The sequence below is a fragment of the Olea europaea genome, unplaced genomic scaffold (assembly GCF_002742605.1).
Source record: "Olea europaea var. sylvestris unplaced genomic scaffold, O_europaea_v1 scaffold2599, whole genome shotgun sequence".
Classification (NCBI taxonomy): domain Eukaryota; kingdom Viridiplantae; phylum Streptophyta; class Magnoliopsida; order Lamiales; family Oleaceae; genus Olea; species Olea europaea.
In genome coordinates, this window is record NW_019244304.1 from 89,043 (window position 1) to 104,285 (window position 15,243).

Genomic DNA, 15,243 nt, shown 5'->3' on the forward strand with positions numbered 1-15,243 from the left:
CAGAAGAGCGAAATGGTACAAAGAGATATTTGAACATGTAATTCAGATAATTACTGAGAAAGAAAAAATATGGGCTTATCCATCTGAAGATCATATTATCTATTCCAATGCAAGGATGACCACCAAGGTTATTTCTAACCAAGTGCATAGATCAGAAGATATGGCTAAAGAACTATGCAAATTACTTTGGAACTACAGTGATCACCATTGTGAATACTGTGTTGTTGAATATATGAGTTAAGCATCTCTTAATAGTGGAGAATTCCCTCCAGAATTCTTTGATTCGAAAATGGAAAAGTGATGGTGACAAAAGTAGCCATTTATCACTACTTTAATAAAAAAATCTATTAAAGAAAAACAGTGGCTACTAAAAGACAGAAGATAGTGCAAGAAAAGTCTCCATAATTGTAACTACTCCCCACCATTTGTCACAAGTGGGCAGATAAACCCAAAAAATAAGGCATATAATTTCAAAAGGAGAGGTCCACTTAACAAGAAGATAATGAAAAAATCGGTGGAAATAAGATGGCCTAGCTACCCAACAAAGAAAGGAGGAAAACACCTGTCAATATAAGATTCCCAGAGGCTTCTATAAAAGGAGGCAAGGAGGAAGAAGGAAGAGATCTCGAAATAACTTATCTCTTAAACACTCGGAGGAAACACATCTTAGAGATATATCTTTTGTAATCTGTATACACCACTTGTATTCAGAAAAATATTAGATAGCTTGAAGATAGTAAAGCGTATAATAAGGTAATCACTTATGGAGTTCTAAACTTTATAAGGTGAGTACCAAATGTATGTAAATATAGATTGCAAGCATGTATTATTTCAATTTATGAATATCAAAGTAAAGTTTGTTATGTTCAACAAATCCTTCATAAAAGGATTTCGTCAAATTTCTCATTATTCCTCGGCAGTACAGATAGAGATTTTAAAAGATTTTCAAACATTGATTTTGAAAGGATGTTAGCCATGCCAAAGTACCCGTCTTTGATGAATGGTTTAGGGAAAAAAAGACAGTTTTCTAACAAAATTGTAGCATCTTGTGTGTGAGTTATCTTTTAAAATTTCGTTCCGAGTAAGAACTTGATTCTGAAAAGAGTTTTGATAGAGGTGAAAACAGAGACTCTAGATATTGTGAGATAGCGTCTGTGGAAACACGGTTAGTTCTCTAGAGTGAGAAATGCAACCTTAATTGGAAAACCTTTTGCGGAAGCAGTTGTGGACCCAAATGATTTCAAAAATATTTTAAACCTTTACTTGATTCAGAAGATTGATTAAGTACATGCAAAGCATCTATAAAAGCATACTGGAGGGAAAGTCTGTTTACTTCCATTTGATTACTGTAAGTTNACTCTACGTAGATATTATATCTAATAATCTTGAGATAAAATTTCTAAATTGCTTCATTACTTTTTTCAAAGTCGTTTTTTTTTCCTTTAATAACTAGGTATATTGATTAAATCAACTAGGGATGGCAAAAATTTTGTTCAAATTGATTTCCACGGGCCTCGTCCCAAATGAGTTGGGGATCACCTACCTAACCGAATAAATAGGGAGGGGGTCATTTTCTCGAAGCGGGTACGAGAAACATAGTTGTTGCCTCGTTTAAAGTTAATTTCAAGTTTAAGTTTTTTATCAGACAAAAGTAATCATCATTTTTAGAAAGAACACGAGTAGTTCTTAATAAATTTTTTAAAAAAAGTAATAATATTTACTAACCAAGGATATAAAAAAATAAAAGCAAAAAATTAAATAAATAAATAAACGGGGCGATAAATGGAGCAGGAACCCGCCATTATCCTGCTTTAATCGGGTATGGGGACAAGATAAGGTAATGAAAATACTCGATGGGAAGTGAGTGAGAATGGTCAACCTGTCTCATATCCGTCCTATTGCCATTCCTAAAATCAACACGACTTCGTATAAATAATGAACAGTCAATATTCTTAGACAAAATATTGTAGTTGATTGTTAGAACCCACAGCCATACTAACATTAGTTACCAATGAAGACAAAACAAACAAAAAACAAAAGTGAATTTGATGCAATGGGGTATTTCGTTCTAGTAAACTGTGTCGGAATTACACGAGTAATATAGTTTTTCATGCAGAAACGAGCCAAACTCACTTTTAGTTATAGGCATGTTTGACATAGAAAACGAGTCAAGATGATATGGAAAAATGTAGGTTCTAAACCAGGTTGTGGTAAAGTCATGTTTGGGCGAGGGAGGGAGGACATCATTTTCTCATTCCCTAAAAAATGTGATTAATTTGTAATTAAATTCTCTCAGCAAAAATCGGAGAAAATAATGAAAATATGTACATTATGGAAAGCTACACAAAGTGTTCACAGGTGAAAATTGACAAAATTTGTTGCCTAAAACCACTAGGCTACTATTCTACTCTGGCTCTAACATGTCGTCTCAACTCACTTTCCATCCCCTATGGCCTTCTCCAGTCAATGTCAAAATCATTCCGTTGGGCGCGGAAACTCCAATAACACACGTTGATTGCAAATCGGATTTTAAGGAATGAGATTATATGACAATAAATAAACAAGATCACACAATGAAATAAGGTTTAAATTGTAAAGAGGAACAAAAGGATTAAAACAGAGGGACGGTGTTTATTGAATCAACAATATGGAGAATACATAACAGACTAGCAATACTGCTTCTATGTTACTCTCTACGAATTGACCAGATGGGCCTTGTATTTATAAGCCAACCCCTGAAGATTCAAAAAGGCAAGAAAATATATTACAATTAGGAGACTTAATTTTAACAGGATTTTTAACAGGATTTTGTTTCATCATTCAATTTAATTTCCTTGAAGCCCTAAGTTAATATTTTCTTAGTCCAAGTCGAATACGCCTCTTCAAAATACTCCTATTCGAGTTATACTTCTAACAATCTCCACCTTAACTCAAATTTCAGTGCAACGCCTCAGGGCAGCCAAGAAAAGAGGTGAACTTGAGAAGAGCAGTAAGCGTAAGCGTTCAGGTACCACCTATTTGTTCGTTTACCAGGTTCGGCACGAAATCATAAATAAGCTCTACCAAGGAGCTGGTAGGGGCGAACATACCAACCTATCCACTGAAAGATGAGATGAAGGAGCAGAAGGGACAACATGACGAACAAAACTCCTAGATTTCAAATCTATTTGCATCAAAATTAACTGGCCGAATCTCCTCAACACTGTAACCACTCCAAATAGACCAAACACTTGTCCTCTACCCGGCTTCCACAATCAATACCTAAACCCAATCCCCAGGGCTCCCAATTCCACCAAGGAATTAATGTTGATCACACAGAGTCGAAGCACACCCTGTAGCAAAAACCAAACAGATGCTTAATCAGAAGGTCCTTGCTAAAACTGTCGCCTTCAACATCCCTAAAAGCATTCCAAACATTACTAACACCATCATACCTATGCTCGTTGAGTCCTATCCCGGTAATTGATCACAGTGTACCCGCTGAAAATTAGTGGTAAAGTGGAATCACCGATGCTCTCCTTAGCAGTGTTCTGAATTGACTTAAAGCCCAACACAAGAGGTACTGTACCAAATTGAACTTCCACCACGATACTAAACTTGTCCAAATGTCTCCTAACCGGTGCTACAATCCCCTGCAAAATGGACAATTGGGATCTTCTCCATCCCTCAAGTATAACTCGGACTCCCTTTCGGACATTCAAGACTCCACCTTCTCCAGAGAATTTATACCCTTTTACATCCAAAATACTCAGAGAAATGGGATTCCTTTTCAGGTCAGGAATATGTTGAACATGATCAATTGTTCTAAATGTTTTATCCCGCAGCTTCAATCTGACTTGATTGATCCCAGCAATACAACGAGATTGATTGTTTTTCATTACAACTCCACCTTGCTGAACAGTCTCATATGTCTGAAATAAATTCATACTGAAACACATATAGTATGAATATGCTGAATCAAGAATCCACTCCTCGTCAAGCTTAGACTCCACATCAAATACTACGGTCAATATCACTTTTTTGCNCCTTTGAGTGCAAAGCATCTAGATATCTTCTATAGTCAAAGTATCTCGACTATACAAGATAGTATCTCGAAACGACGCATAAGTCTCAGACAGCGAACACAACATGATCAAAGCAAGGTCCTCTTCATCATACTTAACCTCCAACGTTTCCAGATATTCAACTATTTCCTTGAGCACGGCAGCATGGTCTTCCAACGACTATCCTTCTACCGTGCGATATGAATACGGCTTCTGCTTAAAAGCCAGTTTACTTTTAAGACTCTTAGTCATACACAGTTGCTCCAACCTCAACCACAAAACAGTCGCCATTTCTCCTTCAAGACATCCTACGGAATGTTGTTAGATAGATGAAGATAAATCAACGACACAACCTTTCGATCCTTCCGTTGTTTCTCCTCCATTGTCTAATCAGCTGGCATTTTCTCAAAACCTAACAACGCATTGTCCAAATCCAATTGTGTCAGAATAACTCTCATCTTTACTTATCACAACGAGAACTTTGTATTGCGATCTAATTGCGGTATATCATACTTCAACCCAACCATCTCGGAAAAAATCTCAATCAATTCACAGAAAATCAACAGTCTAGCTCTAATACCACTTGTTGGGGGACGAAAGCTCCAATAATACACGTTGATTCCAAATCGAATTTTAAGGAACGAGATTATATGACAATATTGAAGTAAATAAGATCACACCACGAAACAAAGTTTAAATTGTAAAGAGGAACAAAATGATTAACGTAGAGGAACGATATTTATTGAATCAACAATATGGAGAATACAAGACATACTAGCAATACTGTTTCTATGTCAATCTCTACAAATTGATTAGAGGATCCTTGTATTTATGGGTCAACACTAGAAGAATCCTAAAACGCATTAAAATATACTACAATTAGGAGATTCAATTTCAATAAGATTTTGTTTCCTTATTCAACTTAATTTCCTTGAAGCCCTAAATTAATATTATCTTAGTCTAAGTCAAATACGTTTCTTTAAAAGACTCATATTTGAATCATACTCCTAACACATTTTCAAGAACTAGGAAAGGCTGGTTAACAATAGGAACACAACAAAAGATTGAAGTTATGCCAGCCCCAAGTAGTCAAAACAGAAACTAAGCCATGTATAGGAAAAACTTTATCGAGTTGACTAATCAACTCCAAAAGCAGCGTTGGAAAGGAATGCAATATCAATTATTCCCGAAGCAATTTAAAATCAATAGTTCCGGAAAATGCCTTGAAAATTGATTTTTTGTTGTTGTGAAACTCACGAATCGTTTTACCTGATAGATGCAGCAGAAATTTTCCCTCGCCCAGCTCCAAAATTGACACATAAAAGCAATGGTAATTCATTATTTAAAAGACACCAATGTCACTGTCAAAGAGAAGTGAAGAGGGGGAATGAGAGACAGAGAAGATACCAAACAGGTCCTTAGAAGTGAACCAATCATCTAATAAATTATTAACAAAAATTAGAAGGTACTGTTAAAAACGAAATATGTATAGAATGCAGACATAATATAATTTTTTGTACCCTAAGCAGAATGATATATACAAACCGTTTCTCGTTCATTTTTTAATTGAAATTTCACGTGTTTGTATGTCAAGTTGTAAAATTTAAATCAGAATTGTAACACTTTAATGTATTCTTAATTTTCAATATTTTCTGAAATTTTTGGTTAGAGAAATTTCATTAACTTTTAATTACGATGAAAATACGTTTTTTTGAACCCCGAAACTACTTTTAAATGCTACAAAAATGATCATCCTCAAATAGTTCGAGAAAGTAAAAATGGTAATAATTGCTTAGTAAAATAAAATAATTTCTTAATCTGGAAATTTCATTTTAAAAAATAAGCAGGAAAAAATGGCGTCGCCCGGACTCGAACCGGAGACCTTCAGTGTGTTAGACTGACGTGATAACCAACTACACCACGACACCTTATGCTACTTGTTGCGATTTTTATTGAATCTGTGGAAATTGAAAATAACATTTTTAGTAGCTTTTGATTTGATACAACGTGTAAAATGTATTAACATAAATTGTAAAAGGGGCTTGAATTGCTTTTCAGCAAAAAAGAAGTTTCATTTTGAAAGGAAAATGGAGAAAAATGGCGTAATGCTCTCCGGCGATCGGCCGACGGTGATGGTGACTAACGACGATGGAATCGATGCCCCAGGGTTGCGTGCTCTCGTCCATGTCCTCCTCTCCTTTAACCGCTTTAATATCCTTGTCTGTGCCCCTGACTCGTATGTATATGTACATTAACAATATGAGTCTAGTGTATTTTTATATTCATCTGTCTAATTTTGCATTAAATAATTTAAATTTCTGGTTAAATGTAAATTATGTAGCTTAGTTGCTTTATTGGGAGCCTTAGAGTTCTCTTGTGTTTATCCATGTTTCTACGGCCTAAAAGCTATATTTTTGAAATACTATAGTTATATGTGCAAAAGCATTGTGCTTATTTCTTTGGATGATAGTCTGGTTTATAAGAAGTGATCTCAAATTTCGACATCCATATTTTATTTTGGAGAATGCCTTGAATGATGTCTCATGTTATTTCTTTACGCTTTTTCTGTTTTATGATTCCCAGCGAAAAGTCGGCTGTTAGTCATAGCATTACTTGGCGAAGTGCTGTTTCAGTTAAGCCGGTGGAAATCAGTGGAGCTACTTCATTTGCAGTTTCTGGTCAGCTTCTGTCATTTGCATCTCTTGGATCTTATTGATGATAGAAAATCTTCAAAAAAATAAAGAAAACGCCTTGTATGATTTTTTCTAAGCCATCTTGATGTAGAGAAACTCCAAATATTCTCTTCTTTTGGTAGAGCAGTGCTTAGAAAAGATGTAAAGTATTTCTTTTGCAAGACCTTTTCATAGGTCTTCTATTCCTTTTATTTCTTTTAGATGTAAAAGCATTCTTTGCTTTATTTGGTTGACATTATAGTGCATGATAGTTCCATATGTTGCCTTCTCGCTTCATGGCTCAATAGTAACTAATAAGGGCATGACTGACTTGTTAAGACAGCAAATTTTACTTACTGTGATTCTATACTTCACTCATGATTATGTATAAGAATATTCTTTCCTGTCACATTTTTATCAAGTTTATCCCTATCATTTGAGGTGGAGGGATGATACTGTTTCCAACATAATGTTAATCAGATAATGCTAATGCTGGATACAAATGTCCTTTGCCACATTCTTTTCTAATCTGCTATCCATTTCCTGCCATGCTTTTTGCATTTGTTTCTGCTTTACTTATCTTCCCATATTTTTTTGCAGGAACTCCCGCTGACTGTACATCTTTGGGAATTTCAAAAGCGCTCTTCCCTTCAATACCTGATCTGGTAAATATTCATAATGGAGATGTTTATACTATATAGTATATACTTTTCGTCATCCTTATATGGGCCGAAACAGAGGTGGACGTTGAATAGCAATTTCTTTGCCAATTTGTTTGTGCAGTTTAAAGAGCAACAATTTATTGGCTACTATCCTTTTTCACTTAAATCTTTCAAACAATATAGTGCTCTCATTACAGATCTTTTCATGTGCTTTTAGTATGAAAGAATTGCTTACGTACTTCTTTATCTCTGATTTGCAGGTGATTAGTGGCATCAATATGGGTAGTAACTGTGGTTATCATGTGTTAGTAACCTAAACTAGATTTGGCTTCATATTTGTGGATATATATAATAATAATACCACAAGCTTATTTGCAAACAGATTAGTATTCATTTATTGATCACAGTCACTTATCTATGCTTGTGCATCTTTTGACTGGACATCTTATTGCAAATGCAGGTTATATTCAGGGACGGTAGCTGGTGCTCGGGAAGCTTTTTTCAATGGTGTACCATCTGTATCTATATCATATGACTGGTAGAGAATTATTCGCATAAATTTACATTCATGTTTCCATTAGGTCCTAGTAACAGTTCACGTACTGTCATACTTACATGTTCATTGCTTTCATATTCTTGAATATACATTCATGTGTTTGCATTTACGCATCTAGATGGAGTGTCTTTGAAATCCTATCTAAATAGAGTTTGTGGGTAGTTTCTTAGGAGGTAAAATCACAGAAAGAGAATTTCATAGTACTTTATACAAGGTTAGTTATCTCTCTATAAATTTAAAGCAAATACTTCTGTCTCATTTTTCTTTCTATAACTTTAGATTGACCACCTTTGGCTGTTTTCTAATAAGGCATTATGCATATGACTCTTAAATCATACTCAATTGATTAGTAAAGTTTTTATCTACCCTCCTTATATCATGTGGAATAAATATGATAACTGAATTATACTTAAGTTATTGAGCCCTGTTTGTCTACCATTATTTCAATTTTCCTCAAACTCATTTTCAACCACACATTCTCACAATAAAATATTTTGTGCGTAAATCCAAATATTTTTCTAATTTTTAACCACACATTCTCCAAAAATTCACTATTCTAAAACTCATTTTCACACAATAATTGTAGGCGAAAGGGCCTGAATGAATCAATTCATTTTGATTATCAAAGAATCAATATTAGCAATTTTTTCAGATAATGATATGTTGTTTAATCAAATCAGGGGGTCTATACAACACCCTTGATAGTAGCTAACCAACACCTTTAACTATGCGTCAACTGGCAAAACCATATTTTCAGTGGACTTAGGTAATTTTCACCATTCCTTTTGATCTAGATGCAAAAATTCGATCTTTTTGCAACCACCTCAGAGAAGGTCATTTGACCTACTTCTCCCCATCTATGAGAATCGCATAGCCCTTGTAGGTGGGAGTTTCTTTAGATGTATTCAAGATATGCCCTACAGCCTAATATGTAATTCCCTTAATTTATCCTTAACTAGTACAGCATCCACTAATTGGCTTATATCCTCGTTTTCTATTTCTAAATGTTCTGTTCTAGAATGGTAGCAATTCCATGTTAACATCTTCCTTTCTGTTCTGTGCATGTTACAAGCATTCCTTTTAATGGCCCAAACATTTAATATAATAAAATATAGCTGGTCTAATTAATGTCTTATACCCCGTTTGACCCTCTTTGAAACTCTTCAATTTAATTTGAATTTCTCTCTCTCCTATTTTCAACCATACAATCTTCAATAAAATAATGTTACACACAAATCGAAAACTTTTCATTCTTTTACAACGATCCATTTTTCAAAAAAGACACTATTCCTCCCATCATAAACTCAAATAATGGGGCCAAACAGGGGCTTAAAATTTTTTAATTATGGTTTCTTAATTTGATACTTCATTTAGAAAGAATAATCACGAATAAATGGAAAATGTAAATTCATTTTGGAACATAGTTTTAGCTCAAATGACAAGAATCTTTGGCGGATAGTCCAGGCTGTTGAATCCAAGAGTTTCTCTACTTAATCTCAGCCTATGGAAAAAGCAGAAATAGTCAGGTTCATATTACAGAGCCATCAGCAACCATGAATTGACTGATGATTCAGAAAAGTATTTGAAGTTCCAAATCGAAGCTGCGAAAGTTGTGTTTTCTATAAGATATGCAGACTATTGTTGATTTATGAGATTGGCACTGAAAGGATGAAACAGACCACGTCTGTTCCTCCTTAGGTGGGCTAATAGCACTGCCTAGCTTTGTAATTACCATCAAAATCATTTATGATAGGTAAATGAGTTGACGATACAAATATAATAAGAGGGTGACATTTATGCGTGTACTTCTAAATTAGATTAATATGTAATTTACTGGTTGATCTAAAAACAACTGTAAGACTTTTCATCTGATGCATTGTGCTAGGATGGGATTGCTAGACAACTTAAAATGTATGACTTACTTGCATTGCTAACTGCCAGGGCTGGAGGGAGGAGTAATGTCAATGACTTCATACTGGCTGCAGAGGCTTGCTTACCAATAATCAGCTCAATAATGGTTGAAATCAAGAAAAAAACTTATCCTCAAAACTGTTTTCTGAATATAGATGTGCCAACAAATGTTGTCTGTCATAAGGTAATTTGTTGGTTTTCTTTGGCACAACAATTGACTCAAAATTCATCAAGATAAGATGTCGCAGATTTGGTGTCTTGCACCTGCAATCTGTCTCACCATTGATCCAAACAGTGGAAAATTGGTGTTTCTATTTGTAGATTGTTCTCTTCAGCTTGTCTCTCAACACTTTGGATCTTTTAGTACTGCGCTCCATTTTCTTTTCACTTCCTTTGCCTTGACTTAACAATGAACATATTGAGTTTATGACATGCTTCTTGTTAATTTTCTAATTTTTAATTGTGATCATCATGCAGAAGAAGATGCTAAGTGCTGTTTTGTTAATTCCAATAGGGTTATCGGCAAACTAAGCAGGGTAAGAGTATTGTGAAAATGGGATGGAAGCAAGTTACTTCTGATGCTCAAGGAGGAAAGATGTTATCAACGATGACTATGGAGATGAATTCATCATCAAATTTTGAGTCCAATGCTTCAAGTGCACCACACGACCATCTTCTGTTCAAGAGACAAGTGTGATTCCTTCTCTTTAGCTTCTTGTACATTTTTAAAGTTTGCATTTTTTCCTTTAGAACTTATGCATCAAATTGTGGTTTCTGCACGAGTCTACTTGCTATGCATTTATGCATTATCTTCCTCTTTCTGAGTTTTTAATTGGAAAATTGCCGTGTCATGCGTTAGCTTAGGGGATCACACGTGGAAGACGGAGATACAGATTACTGTTCCCTTCAAGAAGGATATGTACGTTTAGTGCGTTCTATTTTTCATAGCCAGTGATGGAAGAGGAATGCCCATAGTTAATTATCACTAATTTGTTCTTGCAGATAACTATTACTCCTCTAGGTGCCTTGTCTCATGCAGAGTTAGACGCTGAAGCATACTTTAAAGAATGGCTTCCAGGTGTTACTGAACGGTACTTTTCTTCTGCATTATAATGATGTAAGTCATCTCTTTCAAATAGAATTATAGAACCTTCAAGGAAAAATTCTGAATCAACTTGCTTATTTTATCTGTTATGCATTTTTGAGTATCTTCTTATTGAATACCATGTTTTTATCAATATCAAAAGCTGCCAACTTAGTAGCTTCTCTGTAGTTATAGTATTATAACATAGATTTAAAGTTTCGAGGCTAAAGTAACACGAAACATTGTAATAATGATTAAAACAAATGAAAGCTTCTGGGATTGTACTCTTTTCTAATCTAAACTTGTGGAGATTCGCAGTAGATATCTATGCTTAAGATTATGTTCCTGATCAATTTATATTCATTTGGCTTAACATGTTATCTTGTGCAGGCTCCAGAGATAGATGTTGATGAGGATGGCGTTATTATCCCTGTATGGTAATAGTCAATGATCTTGCATTTTGATGTACTTTCATGAGGTATCATCATTCCTGCTCAGCGCGCCTTATCATTTATGCATTATTTCTTCCATAAACCTTCGCTGGACACTCATGAACGCACTGGAGGTGGTAGGGGTGGGGTACATGTTTCTTTTTGGTGTAAAACATTTATGGTTATATTTATAATGATTAGTGATATTCTGGAAAATCAAATTTTGAATACGTATTTTATTCGTTTCATCTTTTTCTAATAATTCTTCGATGGTATTCAAGTGAAGCATGCTAATACTATTAATTTTAAAAGAAGAAATTTTGTATAGACTGATCTTCTACAAGTCTGACAGGGTAACGCATCAAAGTTTCCACGAAACTACCATGGGAATAGCCACATTCATTTTAATACAACTTCATGGATAGAGACATCTAATTGTCGAGAGAATTAGAAAAATCCTGTATAGTTTGTGATTTTCTATTTCATGTTGGAAAACTAGTGAAATGTTAGTAACTATATTTCCTGTTTCTGTTGAAATGAAAAAGAAACAAAGAGAACATTTACTGCATCCTACTAATGCAGTTACAAATATTTACACAAACTTAAAAAATCTTATTTTAACTGAGTTAAATATATAAATCATGTAAAACTAGGTTGTGATCTTCTATTGAAGGGGGAATATAATTCCATGTTTCATAACAGCATTTGCTGACAATGTTCCTGTTTTAATTATGACTAATCAGAAAAGAAGAGACCTATATGGCATTTCTCGTTTGTTCCAGATAACCCTAAAAGAACAATGGGTAGTATAAGTTTATTGCTAACTACAGGAAAATACTAAGTTGATCAGTTGCATTTTTGTTATTGCAGAATGTCATGCCCATCAATGAGTTGACACACTTCATTATTTCTCATTTCCCTTCACAATCTTTTGACAAGTTTTGTTGCTTAGCCCTTGTTTGGGCTCCATTAAAATCAAATGTTGGGGAAAAATATTTTTGGAATAGTGATTTTTTGAAGAATGTGTGGTTGAAAATGAAGGAAAAGTTTTGAAATTTCGTGTAATATTATTTTTATTGGAGAATGTCTGGTTGGAAAGAAGAGAGGGAATAAATGCATTTTCAATGAAATATAGCCCAAGAGGGGCTTAATATTAACATATATTTATGCTGATGAGCTCATGATTTTATCCTGCCTTTAATTCTTCAAGCCTTAGTGCTCACTTCATTGTTGCTGCAAGTACTTTTTTGTATTTTGCCTTTCCTCCATTTATCTTTAAAATAGTTTCTATATAAAATATAGAACTGAAGTTATTTCATGCATTGTTACTGGAATTCTGTGCAATTTTATTCTCTGTTTGAATAATTTTTGTACGGACTTTGTTATTTCCTAAAAATTCAGAACTTATTTGGACGGACAGAGAAAACCCAAGCCAAATCCAGTCTTTAGCTTTCATTTGTGAACCTCAGTCAACTTTTTAACGTTGTGAATAACCTATCAAGCTACCATGTCAACTGCTAGAACTGGACTAGGCAACAAGAAGCCAAAATTTGAAAAAGAATTACACTTCACAGTCAACTCCTTCTCTCCCAGAAAAGTTCTACTAAATTATGCTTTGATACAAAGCCTCTTATACACATGATGCTCTTTCATTCTTCATTTTTGCTTCTAGATAATATCATCTTTTTTCTATTTGGAATTATTCGAAGGGCCAGTATATCCAGAATAAGTGAATAATTTCAATAATTTATTAAGATAATCTGCACAGAGCACACTCAAAAGAGAATGAAAACTAGAAAGTGGAAAGAAAAGCGAAAACCTAAATGAGTAAAAATTTTATTAGGTACGTATGTAATCTCCCTGCTTCATACAGTATGTGAGTACATCATTTTGGTGGTGGCAAAGCTGGTGGATGTGATTCCACTAGTATGGACCAAAGAACATGCACATCTTCATAGGGACAGTTCTTGATATCTTCATATAGGATGTATATCCCTCTACCTGAAAAACCAATATAGGAAATTGCAGTGAGTTTGATTTGTAAATGCTCTCTCAAGAAAGTCTAGAAATGCCAATGAAAACAAAGTATGGGTATATCCATAAATGCAAATCAGAACATCAATAGATACATAGAGGTACAGAATGCAAGTTTATATTATCATGCTACAAGTTTAATCATGATTATATAAGAGGTAACAGAGGATATATACTATTTTGAACGTGTAGTTTAGGCACTAAAAAGTTTGAAAAATTTGAATTCTCTTGCATGTTTGTCTGTGATTACACGCACTCGGCAGTTCTCTGTAATGCACAAGCAGGATATAATGAGAAGAAAAATGGAAAGCTAATGATGTTATCTGAGGTTGTGGAAATATTGAAGTATATTAGTCTGAAATTCGAAGTAGAAAGCATTATTCAATCAGTGAATGTAAACAATTAAAGGAAATGATGACATACTCTTTTTTCGAGCCGAGTGCAGACGAATCCAGAGCTTCTTCAGTGGAGAGAACAGGGACTGCAGCCACCTCATTTGGAGAATAGAGTGTGGCTCATGGTAGGTGAAAGGATGGAGGGAAATAAGAGAAAAAAAACTGCTAGTTTGCTTAGACAAGGGTGAAGTTTGGGTGAAGTTAAGGTCACAATTTAATAAATATTTTACATTCCCTAGCAGACTAAACATGCATGTCAAGTTTTGTGCTTGGTAAAATGTCTCTTTGTAGCTTTTCTTCTTGTAGTTAAAGTGATTGCTCTACCAATCACCTGTTTTTTTTACACTTAAATTCATGTCAATTATCCTTCTTCACACTTGTCCCTTTCATTATTGTTAGGGTTCTGGAATACTGTTTTTAGGGATTCTTAAGATTTAAACATTTCCTTTTCTGGGTGTGTGTGAAGTGTTATGAACTCACTCATCCATTTGTACCAGTAGGGCCCTCTTGTTACTGTGTCACGTTAGAGCTTTTTGAGAGTAACCAGGTTTCTTCCCAGTTTTCATGCTTTAACCAGACCGGTTCTTGGTTTTTTTGGGGTGAACCGGCCTAGCTAAGACTATTTCAAACTCTGTTTTCTTTCGAGGGACGGGCTTGCTCAGGGTCAATTAGCAGAGGTGTTACTAAGAAATAATGCTCAATAGATTTAAATGAATATCATTTGTAGTTAAGAAGCACGCAATTGTAAGACTAGGGTTGCCGTCAGCAAAGACCTAAGAAATGAAGAACACGAAACGTATAGGTTTTATTAATTTTTTTCATTCTTATGGACGTGTCAATATGTTATTTGTGAAATTTTAGCTAATTTTGGATTCGAGATGATTCCTAAACTCTGATTTTTAAAAACCTTAAACTTTGAACGCTAAGGAACCCTTTCAGGCATGTGGACAAGAAAATCTGATTTTAAAAACCTAAACTTTGAACGCTAAGGAGCCCTCTCTGGCATGTTAATCAAGTTCATTCATTCTGTTGAATCAAACAGAAACAAATTTTCAATTCAAAATGATAAATTCACTAAAAACCAAACTTCTCATCGAAATCGAAATCGGAGGTCTAATCTATTTAACTTTATGAACTACAGTGGTCGTGTCTGATCAAATCCTGGCAAATTGCTTTGAAGGGGTCCTTAATTATTGGCGAGTCCAATGTTTTTTTACATTATATTTGTACTTTTACACACAGATTCTCAGAGGGAAAAATCCCCCTGTAGTTTTCTCAATTGCTTTTAAAGGAAAAAGAATAGTCTTAATTTTGTTGCTTTGTTCCTTACAACAAACAATACGATGTGCTGTCCATATGGGATGAAGTTTCCCTTTGTTATTGATTCTCTCGTGAAAGACAGGTTTAAAAGAGTACATGTAATTTTCTTTCAACATTTTAAGCTTTTAAGTGAGA

General features: G+C 34.5%; 1 protein-coding gene, 1 long non-coding RNA gene and 1 other non-coding gene across 10 annotated transcripts; 1 reads left to right on the forward strand and 2 right to left on the reverse strand.

Annotated features, from left to right (window-relative positions):
* Positions 1-5,897: 5,897 nt before the first annotated feature.
* On the reverse strand, positions 5,898-5,971 carry TRNAV-AAC. Its single transcript has one exon. It is a non-coding gene; the product is annotated as a tRNA-Val (tRNA).
* Positions 5,972-6,077: 106 nt separating this feature from the next.
* Positions 6,078-14,239, forward strand: LOC111382997 (5'-nucleotidase SurE-like). Of its 8 annotated transcripts, none has more exons than XR_002700669.1 (11): positions 6,079-6,279; positions 6,627-6,721; positions 7,316-7,380; positions 7,638-7,681; positions 7,838-7,915; positions 9,875-10,028; positions 10,359-10,535; positions 10,704-10,763; positions 10,847-10,935; positions 11,319-11,406; positions 12,230-12,532. XR_002700669.1 is itself a non-coding variant. In XM_023007041.1 (10 exons), exons 1-9 carry the CDS (start codon positions 6,131-6,133, stop codon positions 10,894-10,896), a joined length of 867 nt encoding a protein of 288 aa, XP_022862809.1. In that variant the 5' UTR covers positions 6,078-6,130; the 3' UTR covers positions 10,897-10,935; positions 11,319-11,565. The 8 variants fall into 8 exon arrangements, 3 of the variants coding, with proteins under 3 accessions (XP_022862809.1, XP_022862808.1, XP_022862807.1); XR_002700668.1 differs by lacking the exon at positions 12,230-12,532 and adding an exon at positions 13,839-14,239 and having other exon boundaries at positions 6,081-6,279; positions 10,847-10,961; XR_002700667.1 differs by lacking the exon at positions 12,230-12,532 and adding an exon at positions 13,678-13,793 and having other exon boundaries at positions 6,081-6,279; positions 10,847-10,961.
* On the reverse strand, positions 13,176-13,900 carry LOC111382998. Its single transcript, XR_002700671.1, has 2 exons — positions 13,817-13,900; positions 13,176-13,360 (listed from the first exon to the last, which is right to left on the reverse strand). It is a non-coding gene; the product is annotated as an uncharacterized LOC111382998 (long non-coding RNA).
* Positions 14,240-15,243: the final 1,004 nt, after the last annotated feature.